Source organism: Monodon monoceros, unplaced genomic scaffold (assembly GCF_005190385.1).
Source record: "Monodon monoceros isolate NGI ecotype Baffin Bay Population unplaced genomic scaffold, NGI_Narwhal_1 Super_Scaffold_21, whole genome shotgun sequence".
NCBI classification, from domain to species: domain Eukaryota; kingdom Metazoa; phylum Chordata; class Mammalia; order Artiodactyla; family Monodontidae; genus Monodon; species Monodon monoceros.
The window spans coordinates 152,272,091-152,290,107 of record NW_021703778.1 but is presented as its reverse complement, the minus strand read 5'-3'; the positions used below and the strand labels follow the sequence as shown (position 1 = coordinate 152,290,107).

The following is an 18,017-nucleotide window of genomic DNA, read 5'->3' as shown; positions in this document are numbered from 1 at the left end:
TGTGGCTTCAGTAGTTGCCTCACGTGGGCTCAGTAGTTGTGGCTTGTGGGCTGCAGAGCTCAGGCCCAGGAGCTGTAGTACATGGGCTTAGTTGCTCTGCGGCATGTGGTATCTTCCCGGGCCAGAGCTTGAACCCATGTCCCCTGCATTGGGAGACGGATTCTCAACCACTGCGCCACCAGGGAAGTCCCTATTTTGCTATTTTTATAAGTAAATTTAGAGATTCAGGACTTTTTGATATCTTAGTAGTAAATTTGATTGATTGGTACATACTCTGATAAAAACGAATTTTTTAGTATGGGGTGATGTTGTTAATATTTTTCCCTTAGGTCTTACAAATAGAAAGTAAATGTGAGGAGGCAATAATAAATGCAGTCCTTAAAATAATTTTTATTATTGGGAATTATCTTATCATTCAAAAGTTGCAAATATATGCTGTGTCCTTAGGTACAAAGTCCATGCCATTCTGTTTAGAACTGTTTTTACTTGCTCTTGCTTTGGTCTTCCCTGTTTCAGGAAAGGGCATCACAATCCATCCAGTGGTCACCTAGGATTCACTCCACATCTTTTTCTACATACCACACTTCCAATCCATTATCAAATCTTGTCCTTTTTATTTCTGAAATCTTGCTCAATTCTATCTGTATCTGCTTAATACTTCTGTTCAGTCACTTTTTATGAGTTCACTGCAGTAGACTGCATTGAACTTGGTCTCTTACCTCCTACAATTGCGCATATCTGTGCTGACAGTTACCAAGTGATTTTTACTTTTTATTTTATTATTTTTCATTTTATTTTTTATGTTTTGGCTGCGCCACACAGACTTTGGGATTTTAGTTCCCTGACCAGGGATTGAACCTGGGCCCTCAGAAGTGAGAGCGCAGAGTCCTAACCACTGGCCTGCCAGGGAATTCCCCCAAGTGATTTTTAAAAATTGTCATCACAGTGAATTACTCCCATGCTTTTTAAAATCCTACCTGAGCTTTTTCTTTTTCAAATTCCTTAGCATAGCCTATACTGCCTGCATTATCTGGCTTTTTCTATGTTCCTTGAATTTGCCAAACTCATTCCTACCTTACGGTCTTTGCACTGGCTTCACTTTTATTTCCCCAGTTTTTTGCATGGCTAGCTCCCTTTTGTCATTCAAGGCTCCTGTTGAATGTCGCTACCCTGAGAGAGGCCTCTCCTGCTCTCCCTTTTTTGTTATTTAATTGTTAGCAGTTAGCCTAATAAACACACTGTTCTGTATATTGCCTTTTTCACATAATGTATTTTTGAGATTTGAGATTGTTCCATATTAGCCTCTCATGAGCTTCCTAATTCCTTTTTTTTTAATATTTAAAGCATTCTATTGAATGAATGTCCCAAAATTTATTTAACCAGGCTTATATTGATGGACATTTCGGTGGTTTAAATCTTTTCTTTTATACACAGCACTGCAATTATTGATCTTGTACATGTACCATTTTTCACATGGGAAAGTAAATTGGTAGAATAAATTTCTAGAAGTGGATTTACAAGGTTAAAGTCTATGTGCATTTGTAATTTGTTACATACTGCTCAATTTTATAATTAGTATTTTAAATGTCTTCTTTTTAATACTTTCATCTGAGAATTAGCATTTATCTTACTCTTTTCCAAAAAAGGATGAAATGTGGCTTACCTTAAAATTATAATATGTGTGTTGAAGTTATGTTAGTTCTCATCGGCCCGTTGTATTGAGTTTCTTCTTTCCTTTAGTATCAGATCTGCATCTTCCTTCCCTTATCAGCCCTCTCCACACCCCTGGCAGTTTTATCTAGGCATGTGATTACTCAGGTAGAGATGACATGTCTCAGTTTTCCTGTGTGGCTAAGTCGTGACCATGTGACTAAGTGTGAGTAAAAGTGGTACATGCAACTTCTGGGTTGTCTCCTTGTAACAAAGCCACTTGTCTGGGACTTTCTTTCTCCTTATGTGGGTTGAAATGGGGATGTAGCATTAACCCAGCTTAAACCAGGCAGGTGAGGATAACTACCTAGGGGTGGTGGAACAAGAGGTGGAAGGAACCTGGACCTCTGAATGACCTTAGGGAGCAGAGTGGCCTGCCAGCTTGTCCTGCTTTCTTCTGGGCTGTAAGATGAGAGAACACGCATGTAATACTAATCTTATTTTAGCTGATGTATGTTTGATCTTTTTGAGAGAGCCTAGACTGTACCCTAACTGATACAGAATGTAATGTAGACATAGACGAGAAAGAATAGATAAAGAGAAAACTGGAGTTATAGAAATGTGTATTTTAGGTCTTTGGCTGTTGCTGACTTAGTTGGAGTTGGGTAAATCAGTGTATTAGCAGTAGGAAAAGGAAAGTACTTTGAGCATATTGATCTGTCTGGATGATTGGGTCGATAAAGATACTTTGGTGGCCTTACAGGCCACCAGATTATAATTCTACCACTGTTGAAATTCATAAAATACTTCCTGTGTTTATTCATTTTCAATCATGCTAGTTTGTGTATCTGTTTTATTTTTCCTCAATACTGACTAGCTATAGTGCCTATTCATTTTATTATAGTTTTCTTCAGGCTTGACTGAAACAGAGCAGGATATGACTATTTTCCCATGTTCCGATGGTTGTATAAGGCAGTAGTTGTATTTGCTTAGCATTTTGCCTTCCACTAAGTGCTTCTCTTTGTCAGTTAAGATCAGTTTCAGCCGTAAATAGCTGAAAACCCCAAATAATAGTGATTGGGAAAAAAAGACTAAGTTATTTCTCTCCTGTGGGAAAGTCTTAAGTAGGGAGTTCAGGGTTCCACGTGGTGTGTACTGATCTACAGTATGTAATAGTTTCAGGCTCTTCCTGTCATGCTCTTTTTGTTTTTCCTGCTGTTATGGTCTCAAATTTATGGTCGGAGATGGCAGCATCTGTGTACTAGGCAGCAAGACAGAGGAAGGAATGAGTATGAGAGCAAAAGGCGCCTATGCGCTATCCGTTATGGATAATTTCTTGAAGTTGTCACAACATTTATGCATGTATCCCATTTACCAAAATTTAAGTCACATGGCCAGCTAGCAGCTGCAGAGGCCAGAAAATGTATTGATTATATTTTGTAGCCACCTATCTAGTTAAAATTCCTTTACCATGGAAGAAATGGGGAGCTGTAATAGTTTGAAATGGAGAACCAAATTCTATGAAATGGATAGACATTTTGTGGATGGAGTGGAGAGTATATATATATTTTTCTTCATCAGACTCTTTATTTCTTGGGTGAGGATTTATTTGAAAACCAATTTAAAATTGCATTAGTCATCTATGGCTGCATAACAAATCTCCCCAAACTCAGTGGCTTAAAACTTCTATTATTTCACAGTTTCTGTGGGTTAGGAATGCAGGCATGGCTTAGCTGGGTTGTTTGGCTCTGGGTCTCTCACAGGCTGCAGTCATCTCAAGCCTTGACTAGAATAGATCTGCTTCCTCGCTCATTCAGTTCCTTGTAGGTTAATGGACTGAAGCATCAAGCATCATGACCTGTTGGTCAGAGGCCTCTTTTGTTTCTTTGACACATGGTTTCTCCACAGAGCATCTCACAACATGGCAGCTTGCTTCATTAGAGCAAGCAAGTGAGAAGGCAAGAGAGAACATGCTAGCAGGATTGAAAGTTAGAATTTTTATAACCTAATCATGGAAGTAACATCTCATCACTGAGATGTTAATATTTAAAAATAAATATTAATTGTTATCCCATTATCAACAGGGAATTATTTTAATCAATTACAGAGAACTATGCCTTTGCTAAAAATGAGGATGTAGATTTGTTGTCATGGAAAGTTGTCTGTGATCTGTGGGAAAAAAAAAATGGAAATATATATATATATATATATATATATAAACTGAAAAAATCTATAAAATACTATGTATAACACCCAATTTTTGTTTAAAAATTTAAATGAAATTGATATGTGTTTGACTGGTTATACACATATGCATAGAAAAATTTCTGGAAGTATACAACAAAGTACTTAGCATTATTTTTTTCGTGCTAGGTGGTATTAGCAGATTTAAAAAGTTTTTTATTCTATATTTGTTTGTTTATTTTTAGTTGTTGTGAAATACATATAACCTAAAATTTACCATCTTATCCATTTTTAAGTGTTCAGTTTAGTAGTGTTATGTACCTTCATGTGGTTGTGCAACCAAATACAGAACTCTTTTAATCTTACAAAACTGAAACTACACCCATTAAACAACTACCTATTCCCCCTTCCCCCAGCCTCTGGCAACTACCATTCTATTTTCTGTTTCTATGGATATGACTATTCTACATACCTGATATAAGTGGAATGATACAGTATTTGTCTTTTTGTGATTGGCTTATCTCACTTAGCATAAGGCCTTCAAGATTCATTCATGTTGTAGCAAGTGTAAGGATGTCTTCCTTTTTAAGGCTCGATAATATTCCATTGTATGTATAAACCACATTTGGTTTATCCATTTATCTGTCAATGGACACTTGAGTTGCTTCCGCATTTTGGCTATTGTGGATGATGCTGCTTTGAACATGGGTGTGCGCATATATCCCTCTGAGACCCTGATTTCAGTTCTTTTAGGCATATGCCTAGAAATGGAATTGCTGGATCATATGCTACCTTTGTTTTTATTTTTTAAGGAACCACCGCACTCTTCTCCATAGCGGCTGCCCACTTTTACAAACCACCACCAGTGCGCCAGGGTTTCAGTTCCCCTGCAGCCTCCCCAGCACTTGTTTTCTGTTTTTTGTTAATAGCCATCCTAGTGTGCTTGAGGTGGTTCCCTGTTATTTATTTTTGATAAGTGTTGCTATTACTCTTTATATTGATATTGAACGATAAAGGTATTTCCATTTTGTAAAAATGGAATGAATTAACAACTTTTTATTTTTCAGTATTTATTTATAATGTTTTCTATAGCAGCAGGTACTGCCTTTATTTCAGATGCAGTAATAAATTGTTGGGATATTAGGGTTGATTGTTAGGATAAATTAGAAGCTTGATGCTGAAGGCTATTTTGAAGTTTTAGTAAGGCACTGTGAATATCATAGTAAACATCTTAATTGTTTTTCAGCACTCGAAGTTGGAAACCCAAGACTTACCAGTCTTGGTAAATGTTAACTGCTCATTTTTTGATGGAATATTTTTGCTCAGCCTTTATTGACTAATTAAACTTATGTTTACCAATGTCTTTTTAAAAAACAACCTGACTTGAGGTGTAATTTACCATAAAATTAATCTGCTTTAAGTGTAAAATTCAGTGATTTTTAGTGAAGTACTGGGTTGTGCAGCTATCACCATAATCCAGTTTAGAACATTCCTATTGCCCCAGTAAGATCCCTTGTGACCAGGACCTTTCTTGACTCTATAGAATTTATGGCAAAAGATTTCTTATAACAGGGCTGTATTTATTGCTTCTCTTCTATCTACTGTACCTCCTCTGTGAAATATACACAAATAGTCAAATAGTGTATATTTTATTTAGGGGACTGTATAGTGATGCTTCTGAAGTGTGTTTGCATTTGCACAACTTTTAGCAAGGAAGATCTCACATCAGAGAGAAAATTCTTTCATGTTTATTTTAGAGAGTCCCAATTAAACACTTTGCAGTTTGACTTTAGTTTTTGATCTTTTACAGCTGGTTTATTTTTAGCAGATCATAGTAGCAAAGATTGACAAGCCCTTTCAATTATTTGATGCATATAAATATCAAAACCTTCCTAGGCAGGTCACGCTCATAGATAATTAAAATGAAAAAGAACTAAATAGATAGAACAGTTTATCATTAATAGAGTAATAAATGCAGTTGTAGGCAAAATTGGTATTTTTCTTCTAACTCACCAGAGGGCACTATTTTCTAGTTTATTACTTTTAACTCTGATCTTTTGACATATTATATTCCACTTTGGAAAATTTAAGTCCTTTATTGGGATCCAGATTTGGATTAATTGGAGACTAATTACTGTTTGCTATTGCAACTTTCAGTCATTTTTTTTGTGATCTGTTTTATAATAGTGTCATTAAAAAAGGATTCTACAAATAAGCCAATCTTAAATGCTTTAGGCGATAGTGTATCTGGCGTAAAATATCTCTTCAGTTTTAGTCTTTTTTTTGCCTAACAGTTCTGTAATCTCACTTTTCTCTTTATTCATGTTAAGGTTTCAGATCGGGTAGAGCGACGGCTTCAAGAAATAGAAAGAGAGATGCGTACAGAAAGAGAGCTGGTGGAAAGACGGCAGGATCAACTGGGACTTATTTCTTTGCAGCTACAGGAGGTTTGTGAAAAATACCTTCTCGGAATGTAAATCTTGAGTTTTGGTGGTTATTTAGCTATTGTTAAAATCGTTATAATTCTTTAGTTGTTGCATGTGAAAATATAGTTCAGTCTGTAGAAGTATAGCATATTGGTTATAGTTCATTGTGTGAAGACAAACCTACCTGGTTCAAACCCAGAGTCTACGCCTTACTGGCTGTGTGACCTTGGGCAAGTTCCTTCACTTCTAGGCCCATTTCCTCTGTGGAAAATGGAAATAATAATAGTATTTACTTGATCACATTGGTGCAGGGGTAAATAAGTTAATGTGGGTAAAGCACTTAACGTAGTGCCTAGCATGTGCTGAATACATGTTAACTGGAAGTATAATTATTTGGATTAATTTTCTTTGGTGTGAACTAGACCAGGGGTAAACAAACTGGCCTATGGGCTGAATCTGTCCCATTGCCGATTTTTGTAAATAAAGTTTTATTGAAACGCAGCCACTCCCATTCATTTTCAGTTTGTCTGTGGGTGCTTTTGGGACACACCATTGGCAGAGTTGAGATGTTGTGAAAAAGACCATATGGCCCACAAAGCTTAAAATTAGTATTGACTGGCCCTTTATAGAAAAAGTTTGCAGATCCCTGGCCTAGACTATCATCAAACCAATTCAAAACGGAGGTTACTTACACTTTAGGTAACCTGTTTATTTCGAAATTTTACACTTATGAAGAAGTTGAATAATTAGAACAAAGAATTTCTGTATATCCTTTACCTCGATTCCCCCAGTATTCATATTTTACCAGACTTGCTTTATTGTTTTATATATGCATCTCCATATATATGTATATCTAAAAATTTTTTTGAGCTAGTTGCTGACATGATGTAAATACTTTTAAATCTAAATAATACGGTGTGTACATTCTCTTCTGTAGTCACAGGAAATTAACATTGGGTCAATACTACGATTTAACGTATAGGTTTTTTAAAAATTTATTTTACATCTTTATTGGAGTATAATTGCTTTACAATGTTGTGTTAGTTTCTGCTGTATAACAGGGTGAATCAACTATATGTATACATATATCTCCATATCCCCTCCGTCTTGAGTCTCCCCCCCAACCCTCCCTATCCCACCCCTCTAGGTGGTCACAAAGCACAGAGCTGATCTCCCTGTGCTATGTGGCTGATTCCCGTTAGCTATCTGTTTTACATTTGGTAGTGTATATATGTCAATGCAACTCTCTCACTTCATCCCATCTTACCCTTCCGCCTCCCCATATCCTCAAGTCCATTCTGTACGTCTGCGTCTTTATTCCTGTCCTACCCCTAGGTTCATCAGAACCCTTCTTTTTCTTCTTTTTTTTAGTTTCCACATATATGTGTTAGCATATGGTATTTGTTTTTCTCTTTCTGACTTACTTCACTCTGTATGAGAGACTCTATGTCCATCCACCTCACTACAAATAACTCAATTTTGTTTCTTTTTATGGCTGAGTAATATTCCATTGTATATATGTGCCATATCTTCATTCATCTGTCGATGGACACTTGGGTTGCTTCCATGTCTTGGCTATTGTAAATAGTGCTGCAATAAACATTGTGGTACATGTCTCTTTTTGAATTATGGTTTTCTCAGGGTATATGCCTAATAGTGGGATTGCTGGGTCACATGATAGTTCTATTTTAAGTTCTTTAAGGAACCTCCATACTACTCTCCATAGTGGCTGTATCAATTTACATTCCCACCAACAGTGCAAGAGGGTTTGCTTTCTTCCACACCCTCTCCAGGATTTACTGTTTGTAGATTTTTTGATGATGGCCATGCTTACTGTTGTGAGGTGATACCTCATTGTGGTTTTGATGTGCATTTCTCTAATGATTAGTGATGTTGAACATCCTTTCATGTGTTTGTTGGCAATCTGTATATCTTCTTTGGAGAAATGTCAGTTTAGCTCTTCTGCCCATTTTTGGATTGGGTTGTTTGTTTTTTTGATCTTGAGCTGCATGAGCTGCTTGTAAATTTTGGAGAATAATCCTTTGTCAGTTACTTCGTTTGCAAATGTTTCTCCCATTCTGAGGGTTGTGTTTTTGTCTTGTTTATGGTTTCCTTTGCTGTGCAGAAGCTTGTAAGTTTCACTAGGTCCCATTTGTTTATTTATTTTTTTCCATTTGCCTAAGAGGTGGGTCAAAAAGGATCTTTCTGTGATTTATGCCATAGAGTGTTCTGCCTATGTTTTCCTCTAAGAGTTTTATGCTATCTAGCCTTATATTTAGGTCTTTAAGCCATTTTGAGCTTATTTTTGTGTGTGGTCTTAGGACGTGTTCTAATTTCATTCTTTTACATATAGCTGCCCAGTTTTCCCAGCAGCACTTATTGAAGAGGCTGTCTTTTCTACATTGTATATTCTTGCCTCCTTTCAAAGATAAGGTGACCATATGTGTGTTGGTTTATCTCTGGGCTTTCTATCCTGTTCCATTGATCTATGTTTCTGTTTTTGTGCCAGCACCATATTGTCTTGATTACTGTAGCTTTGTAGTATAGTCTGAAGTCTGGGAGCCTGATTCCTCCAGCTCTTTTTTTCTTTCTCAAGATTGCTTTGACTATTCGGGGTCTTTTGTGTTTGCATACAAGTTGTGAAATTGTTTGTTCTAGTTCTGTGAAAACTGCCAGTGGTAGTTTGATAGGGATTGCATTGAATCTGTAGAGTGCTTTGGGTAGTATAGTCATTTTCACAATGTTGATTCTTCCAGTCCAAGAACATGGTATATCTCTCCATCTGTTGTATCATCTTTAATTTCTTTCATCAGTGTCTTAAAGTTTTCTGCATACAGGTCTTTTGTCTCCTTAGGTAGGTTTATTCCTAGGTATTTTATTCTTCTTGTTGCAGTGGTAAATGGGAGTATTTCCGTAATTTCTCTTTCATATTTTTAATCATTAGTGTATAGGAATGCAAGAGATTTCTGTGCATTAATTTTGTATCCTGCTACTTTACCAAATTCATTGATTAGCTCTAGTCGTTTTCTGGTAGCATCTTTAGGATTGTCTATGTATAGTATCATGTCATCTGCAAACAGTGACAGTTTTACTTCTTCTTTTCCCATTTGGATTCCTTTTATTTCTTTTTTCTTCTCTGACTGCTGTGGCTAAAACTTCTAAAACTATGCTGAATAATAGTGGTAAGAGTGAGCAACCATGTCTTGTTCCTGATCTTAAAGGAAATGGTTTCAGTTTTTCACCATTGAGAATGATGTTGGCTGTGGGTTTGTCATATATGGCCTTTATTATGTTGAGGTAAGTTCCCTCTATGCCTACTTTCTGGAGCATTTTTATCATAAATGGGTGTTGAATTTTGTCAGGCTTTTTCTGCATCTATTGAGATGATCATATGGTTTTTCTCCTTCGGTTTGTTAATATGGTTTATCACATTGATTGATTTGCCTATATTGAAGAATCTTTGCATTCCTTGGATAAACCCCACTTGATCATGGTGTATGATCCTTTTAATGTGCTGTTGGATTCTATTAGCTAGTATTTTGTTGAGGATTTTTTCATCGATATTCATCAGTGATAATGGTCTGTAGTTTTCTTTTTTTGTGAGGTCTTTGTCTGATTTTGGTATCAGGGTGATGGTGGCCTCGTAGAATGAGTTTGGGAGTGTTCCTCCCTCTGCTATATTTTGGAAGAGTTTGAGAAGGATGGGTGTTAGCTCTTCTCTAAATGGAATTCACCTGTGAAGCCATCTGGTCCTGGGCTTTTGTTTGTTGGAAGAGTTTTAATCACAGTTTCAATTTCAGTGCTTGATTGGTCTGTTTATATTTTCTCTTTCTTTGTGGTTCAGTCTTGGAAGCTTGTGCTTTTCTAAGAACTGGTCCATTCCTTCCAGGTTGTCCATTTTATTGGCATAGAGTTGCTTGTAGTAATCTCTCACGATCCTTTGTATTTCTGCAGTGTCAGTTGTTTCTTCTCCTTTTTCATTTCTAATTCTGTTGATTTGAGTCTTCTCCCTTTTTTTCTTGATGAGTCTGGCTAATGGTTATCAGTTTTGTTTATCTTCTCAAAAAACCAGCTTTTAGTTTTATTGATCTTTGCTATTGTTTCCTTCATTTCTTTTTCATTTATTTCTGATCTGATCTTTCTGATTTCTTTCCTTCTGCTAATTTTGGGGTTTTTTTGTTCTCTCTCTAATTGCTTTAGGTATAAGTTTAGGTTGTTTATTTGAGATTTTTCTTGTTTTTTGTTTGGTGGGTTTTTACCTTGCTCCTCCTTCTGCTATGTGTTTCTCTGTCTTCTCAGTTTGCTTAGCTTAGTGTGTTTTGTGTCTCCTCTTCTCAGTCTACAGGTTCATAGTTCCCGTTGTTATTGGTGTCTGCCCCCAGTGGCTAAGGTTGGTTCAGGGGCTTGTGTAGGCTTCCTGGTGGAGGGGACTGGTGCCTGTGTTCTGTTGGGTTGGGCTCGATCTTGTCTTTCTGGTGGGTGGGACCACATCCGGTGGTGTGTTTTGGGGTGTCTGTGAACTTGGTATGATTTTAGGCAGCCTCTCTGCTAATGGGTGGGGTTGTGCTCCTATCTTGCTAGTTGTTTGGCATGGAGTGTCCAGCACTGGAGCTTGCTGGCTCTTGAGTAGAGCTGGGTCTTAGCATTGAGATGGAGATCTCTGGGAGAGCTCTTGCCGATTGATATTACGTGGGGTCTGGAGGTCTCTCGTGGTCCAGTGTCCTTAACTTGGCTCTCCCACCTCAGAGGCTCAGGCCTGACAGCAGTTTGGAGCACCAAGACCCTGTCTACCACATGGCTCAGAAGAAGAGGGAGAAAAACAGAAAGAAAAAATAAAATAATTAAAAAAAAATAAAATAATTAAAGTAAAATAATTATTAACATAAAAAATTAAGAAGTAAAGAAAGAAGAAGAGAGCATCCAAACCAATAAACAAGTCCACCCATGATATCAAGTGCTAAAAACTATACTAAGACAAACATAAAAATCAGAAACAAGGCAGTCACAGACAGCAAACCCCAAGTCTACAGTTGCTCCCAAAGTCCACTGCCTCACTTTGGGGATGACTCGTTGTCTATTCAGGTATTCCACAGATGCAGGGTACATCAAGTTGACTCTGGGGATTTCATCCACTGCTCCTGAGGCTTCACGGAGTAATTTCCCTTCTCTTCTTTGTTTGCGCAGCTCCTGGGGTTCAGCTTCGGTTTTGGCCTCACCTCTGTGTGTGGGCCGCCTAAGGGTGTCTGTTCCCTGCCCGCACGGGAGGGGATTAAAGGAGCAGCTGATTAGGGGCCTCTAGCTCACTCAGGCCGGGAGGAGGGAGGGGTATGGAATGCGGGGCGAGCCTGTGGCGGCAGAGGCTGGCATGACATTGCAGCAGCCTGGGGCATGCTGTGTGTTCTCCCAGGGAAGTTGTCCCTGGATCACGGAACCCTGGCGGTGGCGGGCTGCATAGGCTCCAAGGAGGAGGGATGTGGTTAGTGACCTGTGCTTGCACACAGGATTCGTGGTGGCTGCAGCAGCAGTGTTAGCGTTTCATGCCCATCTCTGGGGTCCGCACTGATAGCTGCGGCTCGTGCCTGTCCCCGAAGATTGTTTAGGCGGTGCTCTGAATCCCCTTTCCTCTCGCGCCCCGAAACGATGGTCTCTTGACTCTTAGACCGCTCCAGACTTTGTCCTGGACTCCCTCTCGGCTAGCTGTGGCACACTAGCCCCCTTCAGGCTGTGTTTATGCAGCCAACCCCAGTCCTCTCCTTGCCGTCTGACCTCTGAAGCCCGAGCCTCAGCTCCTAACCCCCACCCGCCCCGGCGGGTGAACAGACAAGCCTCGGGCTGGTGGGTGCTTGTCGGCACCGAACCTCTGTGCGGGAATCTCTCTGCTTTGTCCTTTGCTCCCCTGTTGCTGCGCTCTCCCCTGTGGCTCCAAAGCTTCCCCGCCCACCCCCTGTCTCTGCTAGTGAAGGGGCTTCCTCATGTGTGGAAACCTTTCCTCCTTCACAGCTCCCTCCCACTGGTGCAGGTCCCATCCCTATTCTTTTGTCACTGTTTTTCCTTTTGCCCTACCCAGGTATGTGGGGAGTTTCTTGCCTTTTGGGAAGTCTGAGGTCTTCTGCCAGTGTTCAGTAGGTGTTCTGTAGAAGTTGTTCCATATGTAAATGTACTTTTGATGTATTTTTGGGGAGGAAGGTGATCTCCATGTGTTACTCCTCCACCATCTTGAAGCACCCTCCAACCTATAGGTTTTATTCTAATTTTGCCACTTAAAGTTCTTTTCTGGTCCAAGATACAATACAGGATTACATATAGCATTTGACCATCATGTCTCTTTAGTCTCCTTTAATCTGGAACAGGTTTTCAGTTTTTCTTTGTCATTCATGACCTTGACAATTTTGCAGAGTACTAGCCAGTTATTTTGTAGAATGTCTTTTGTTTTAGGTTTGTTGATTTTTTTCCTCATGACTAGATTAGGTTATAGGCTTTTGGCAGGAAACCCAGAGAACTGTTGCGTTTTTCCCAGGATATCATATCATGGGGCATGTAGTGTTGATTTGTCCCAATGCTGGTAAACACTGAACATTGGTTAAGGTGTTGCTTGCCAGGCTTCTGTACTGTGAAGTTACTATATTATGCCTTTTAAATTATTTGTCTTATGGGGAGGCTCTTTAAAACTTGAAAATTGCTTATTTCTCATCAAATTTTCACCTACAAATTTTAGCAGCTATTGATGATTCTTTTGTGAAAGTTACTGCTATAGGTGATACTAAACGTGATTTAAAAAATATTCTGTCATTCCTTTCACATTTATTAGTTGGATTCCTACTCTCAGGAAGGGCTTGTCTTTTTCTCCACTCATTCATTCATTCATTCATTATTATTGGTATAGGTTTGTGAATTCTCATTATATTGTTTATGTTTTATAACTGTCCTAGAAAACTTGTGATTCCTTTTAAATGTTTCTTAGATTTATAAAGTGTAAAAAATTAGAAACAGCAAGAAAACCAAAAGATTTAAAAACAAAATGAACGTTTTTTTCTTTTACAAAGTGGTTTTCTCTAAAAGTGATGTTCTACAGATGCACTTATGTGTGCTTGAAGATCATTAACCCTTTTAAATTGACAGAGTAAAATTTTTTTTAAGTATTAGGAGACATGCCAGTTGAAAATTAGGAACAAAAATCGCAAACCTGAAATTATAATGTAAGCTGACAGAAAACAAAAGCAGATCTTTCTAAAATTCCAATTCACAAAAGGAAGCATACCCTTGTTAGTTGGTAATTACTTTGAAGAGGATACTTTGTTGAATAATTAGATACAGCATGTGGGTAGCCTTTTTTTTAAACCTTGATTTTTATACATTTGTTCTCAAAGCACATTGCATCTGGTGAGCATAAGAATAGTACTGAAATGACAATTGTTCTTTTTTGCGAGAGAGAATTAGAGAAGTTTTCCATGCTTATATTCTATTCTCTTTGCAGAATGCACAAAATTACAAAGAAAGAGGGAGAGGAAGATTGCTTCCCACCCCTATTCTTGAGAAACCAGAGCCTGAATATTTGCATTGTAATTGTCAATTTGACTAAAAGCTTGAGCAATGATTTGGAATTCCATCTCTGACAGTACAATAGAGGATCACTATTGATAAGAAATGTTTAATTTCATATTTTGTCACTTTAATATAAGTGGTGACCTATATGCTTTTAATAGGTGGTTTTGGATTAAACAGTGCAATGGAAACTGGAAAGGATTAATTTAGCCTGATGTGTTTTCCTACTCACAAGTTAAGTGGCTTAGACTATTCTGGAAGGGTCACGTTTAAGGAGAGAAAATACTTTGCTTTCTTTTTGTTATTAAAAAATACTTATGGCTATATCTATACTGTATGATAATAGTAATTTATATATTTTGTTTCTGGCTATGGTGAAAAATTGAATCTGTAGGTGAGTAAGCAGGCCTGGACTTTTAGCCACTATGTTCTCCTGCCTCCCTAAAATGTATAATTCAGTGTTAGTGAAAATTATGACATTCAAAAGTCATAATCTCTTAATTAGCAGTAATCATTAAAAATTCCAGAATGTTGGAGATTTCTAGGTGTAATGTATTATAGGGTGTCAGTCTGTGGTTTTGGCTAATAAAACTTGCTTCTTTTTAGTGATCTAATGAGGTTCTTAGGTCCTCGGAGCTTTATCTGTTCCCATTTAATGAAAATCACAGTATTAGCCATTGGAAATTGGTTGAGGGAAAGCCACTCTCCTTTTCTTGTTTAGAATTTTTAAAGAATTGTTCACTCTTTTCTGTTCCTTTTTTTCTTCTCCTTCTTTTCTTTCTTCCTGGTCTAAGCAAAAGGGCTAAGCACATGCTCTGGAATCCACTTCCGTTGGTGAAGCTCAACTACTTATGTGCTACTGCTGGCACATGAATGTCAGATTTTCTTAACTTGGTGAGGGCCTTCCCTGGCCTTCAGAACTCATATATCACATTTTAAACAACATTGTTTTCATTTCTCAGTAGAGGTCTCTTTAGAGAGATGAATGTTTTATTAGTTGTGCAATAATATTCTTTTCACATACCTTTTAAAAAATCTCTCTCTCTATATTTTTAACTAAGGTATAGTTGATTTACAATGTTCTGTTAGTTTCTGGTGTACAGCAAAGTGATTCAGTTATATCTATATATGTATTTTTTTCAGATTATTTTCCATTATAGGTTATTGCAAGATATTGAATATAGTTCCCTGTGCTATACAGCAGGACTTTGTTGTTTATCTATTTTGTATATAGTACTGTGTATCTGTTAATTCGAAACTCCTAATTTATCCGTCCTCTGCCCCCTTTCCCCTTTGGTAACCATAAGTTTGTTTTCTATGTCTGTGAGTCTATTTCTGTTTTGTAAATTCATTTGTATCATTTTTCTTTTTTAGATTCCACATATAAGTGATATCAGGTGATATTTGTCTTTCTCAGACTTACTTCACTTAGTACGATAATCTTTAGTTCCATCCATTTTGCTGCAAATGGCATTATTTCATTCTTCTTTATGGTTGAGTAATATTCCATTGTATATATGTACCACATCTTCTTTATCCATTTCTCTATTGATGGACATTTAGGTTGCTTCCATGTCTTGGCTATTGTAAATAATGCTGCTTTGAACATCGGGGTGCATGTATCTTTTCAAATTAGAGTTTTTGTCTTTTCCAGATATATGGAAAGAGTGGCATTGCTGGACCATATGGTAATGCTACTTTTAGTTTTTTAAGGAACCTCCATACTGTTCTTCATAGTGGCGGTACCAATTTACATTCCCACCAACAATGTAGGAGAAATGTTCCCTTTTCTCCACATTCTATCCAGCATTTATTATTTGTAGACTTTTTGATGATGGCCATTCTGACCGGGATGAGGTGATACCTCATTGTAGTTTTTTTTTTTTTTTTTTGCGGTACGTGGGCCTCTCACTGTTGTGGCCTCTCCTGTTGCGGAGCACAGGCTCCGGACGTGCAGGCTCAGCGGCCATGGCTCACGGGCCCAGCTGCTCCGCGGCATGTGGGATCCTCCCAGACCAGGGCACGAACCTGTATCCCCTGCATCGGCAGGCAGACTCTCAACCACTGCGCCACCAGGGAGTCCCTCGTTGTAGTTTTGATTTGCGTTTCTCTAATAATTAGTGTTGTTGAGCATCTTTTCATGTGTCTGTAGGTAATCTGTTTGTCTTCCTTGGAGAAATGTCTCTTTAGGGCTTCTGCCCAGTTTTTGATTGGGTTGTTTGTTTTTTGGATATTGAGCTGTATGAGCAGTTTGTATATTTTGGAAAATAATTCCCTTTCGGGCGCATCCTTTGCAAATATTTTCTCCCATTCCATAGGTTATATTTTTGTTTTGTTTATGGTTTCCTTTGTTGTGCAAAAGCTTTTAAGTTTAATTAGGTCCCATTAGTTTATTTTTGCTTTTATTTCCATTACTCTAGGAGGCAGATCCAAAAAAATATTGCTGTGATTTATGTGAAAGAGTGTACTGCCTAAGTTTTCCTCTAGGAATTTTAGAGTATCTGTTCCTATTGGGTTGACCAAACAGTTCCTTTGGTTTTTAAAGTAAAAATGAAAGACACATTTTTCATTTTCACCAGGAACTTTATTGAACAACGGATTCACCATTTTGTTCCACTACCTTCTGCCATTTTTTCGTGCAGCTTCATAATTCCATCTTCCTAAAACATTTTATCTTTTTGAGCAAAGAACTGTTCCAGGTGTTTTTTACAGTTTTCCAGAAAATTGGCATTTTTTCCATTAAGAGAATGCTGTAAAGACCGAAATAAATGGCAGTCTGAAGGTGCAATGTCTGGTGAATACGGCAGATGAATCAGAACTTCCCAGCCAAGCTGTTACAGTTTTTGCCTGGTCATCAAAGAAACATGTTGTCTTGCGGTATCCTGATGGAAGATTATGCGTTTTCTGTTGACTAATTCCAGACGCTTTTCGTCGAGTGCTGCTTTCAGTTGGTCTAATTGGGAGCAGTACTTTTTGGAATTAATCGTTTGGTTTTCCGGAAAAAGCTCATAATAGAGGACTCCCTTCCATTCCCACCATGTACACAACTTCACCTTCTTTGGATGAAGACCGGCCTTTGGTGTGGCTGGTGGTGGTTCATTTCACTTGCCCCACCATCTCTTCCATTCCACATTGTTGTACAGTATCCACTTTTCATTGCCCATCACAATTTGTTTTAAAAACGGAACATTTTCGTTATGTTTAAGTAGAGAATCGCATGGGGAAATATGGTCAAGAAGGTTTTTTTTGCTTAGCTTATGTGGAACCCAAACATCAAAGCGATTAACATGACCAAACTGGTGCAAATGATTTTCAACGCTTGATTTGGATATTTTGAGTATATGAGCTGTCTCCCATGTGGTGTAACGTTGATTGTTCTCTATAAATGTCTCTCTCTGATCGTTATCAACTTCAACTGGTCTACCCGACCCTGGAGCATTGACCAGTGAGAAATCTCCAGCACGAAACTTCGCAAACCACTTTGGACACGTTCACTTAGTCACAGTGCCTTGTCCATACACTGTACAAATCTTTTTCTGTGTTTCAGTTGCATTTTTACCTTTCTTGAAATAATAAATCATAATAGGCTGAAAACATTGTTTTTTTTCTTCCATCTTCAATATTAAAATGGCTACACAAAAATTCACCAGTTTTGGTAAGTTTGTTTTAAAATGCACACTGATATGACAGCTGTCACAATACAGTCTAACAAAATTGTTTCGAATGAAGTTAAAGACAACTAAGTGCTACTGGAGCCATCTTACGGAAAAAAACAAATGCACTTTTTGGTCAACCCAATACATTTAGGTCTTTAATCCATTTTGAGTTTATTTTTGTGTATGGTGTTAGAGAATGTTCAAATTTCATTCTTTTACAGGTAGCTGTCCAATTTTCCCAGCACCACTCATATAGCTCTTTTAAATTTTGAATGGTCGTTCTCTGAACTTTTACTAATTGCATTCAAATATTAAGCCTGTAACCATCAGTCTTTCCTTGTTGAACCAGTGTGAAAACAATAAAGTGTTTGTTTAACATTAGAGTACATTTATCGTATTACAAATTCCTTTTGATCAGACACTTGATAGTAAGGTAACTTTGATTAGTTAAATTTAGCGGCATGAGGTAGGAACGGACATGAAAGAGGTATTTATTAGATGGTAAGCCCAAATCAGAACTCTTTTGCAGGTACAGAATTTACATAAATCTTAGATAACA

At 37.8% G+C, this 18,017-nt stretch overlaps 1 protein-coding gene across 2 annotated transcripts in view; it reads left to right on the top strand.

The window, feature by feature from the left end:
* The window catches only part of CEP128 (centrosomal protein 128), a 433,475-nt gene that overhangs the window by 55,659 nt on the left and 359,799 nt on the right, over nucleotides 1-18,017 (top strand). For both annotated transcript variants that reach the window (XM_029239363.1, XM_029239364.1), the window contains one exon: nucleotides 6,165-6,281. In XM_029239363.1, the coding sequence (XP_029095196.1) occupies nucleotides 6,165-6,281 (117 nt within the window). The remainder of the gene's footprint in view (nucleotides 1-6,164; nucleotides 6,282-18,017) is intronic.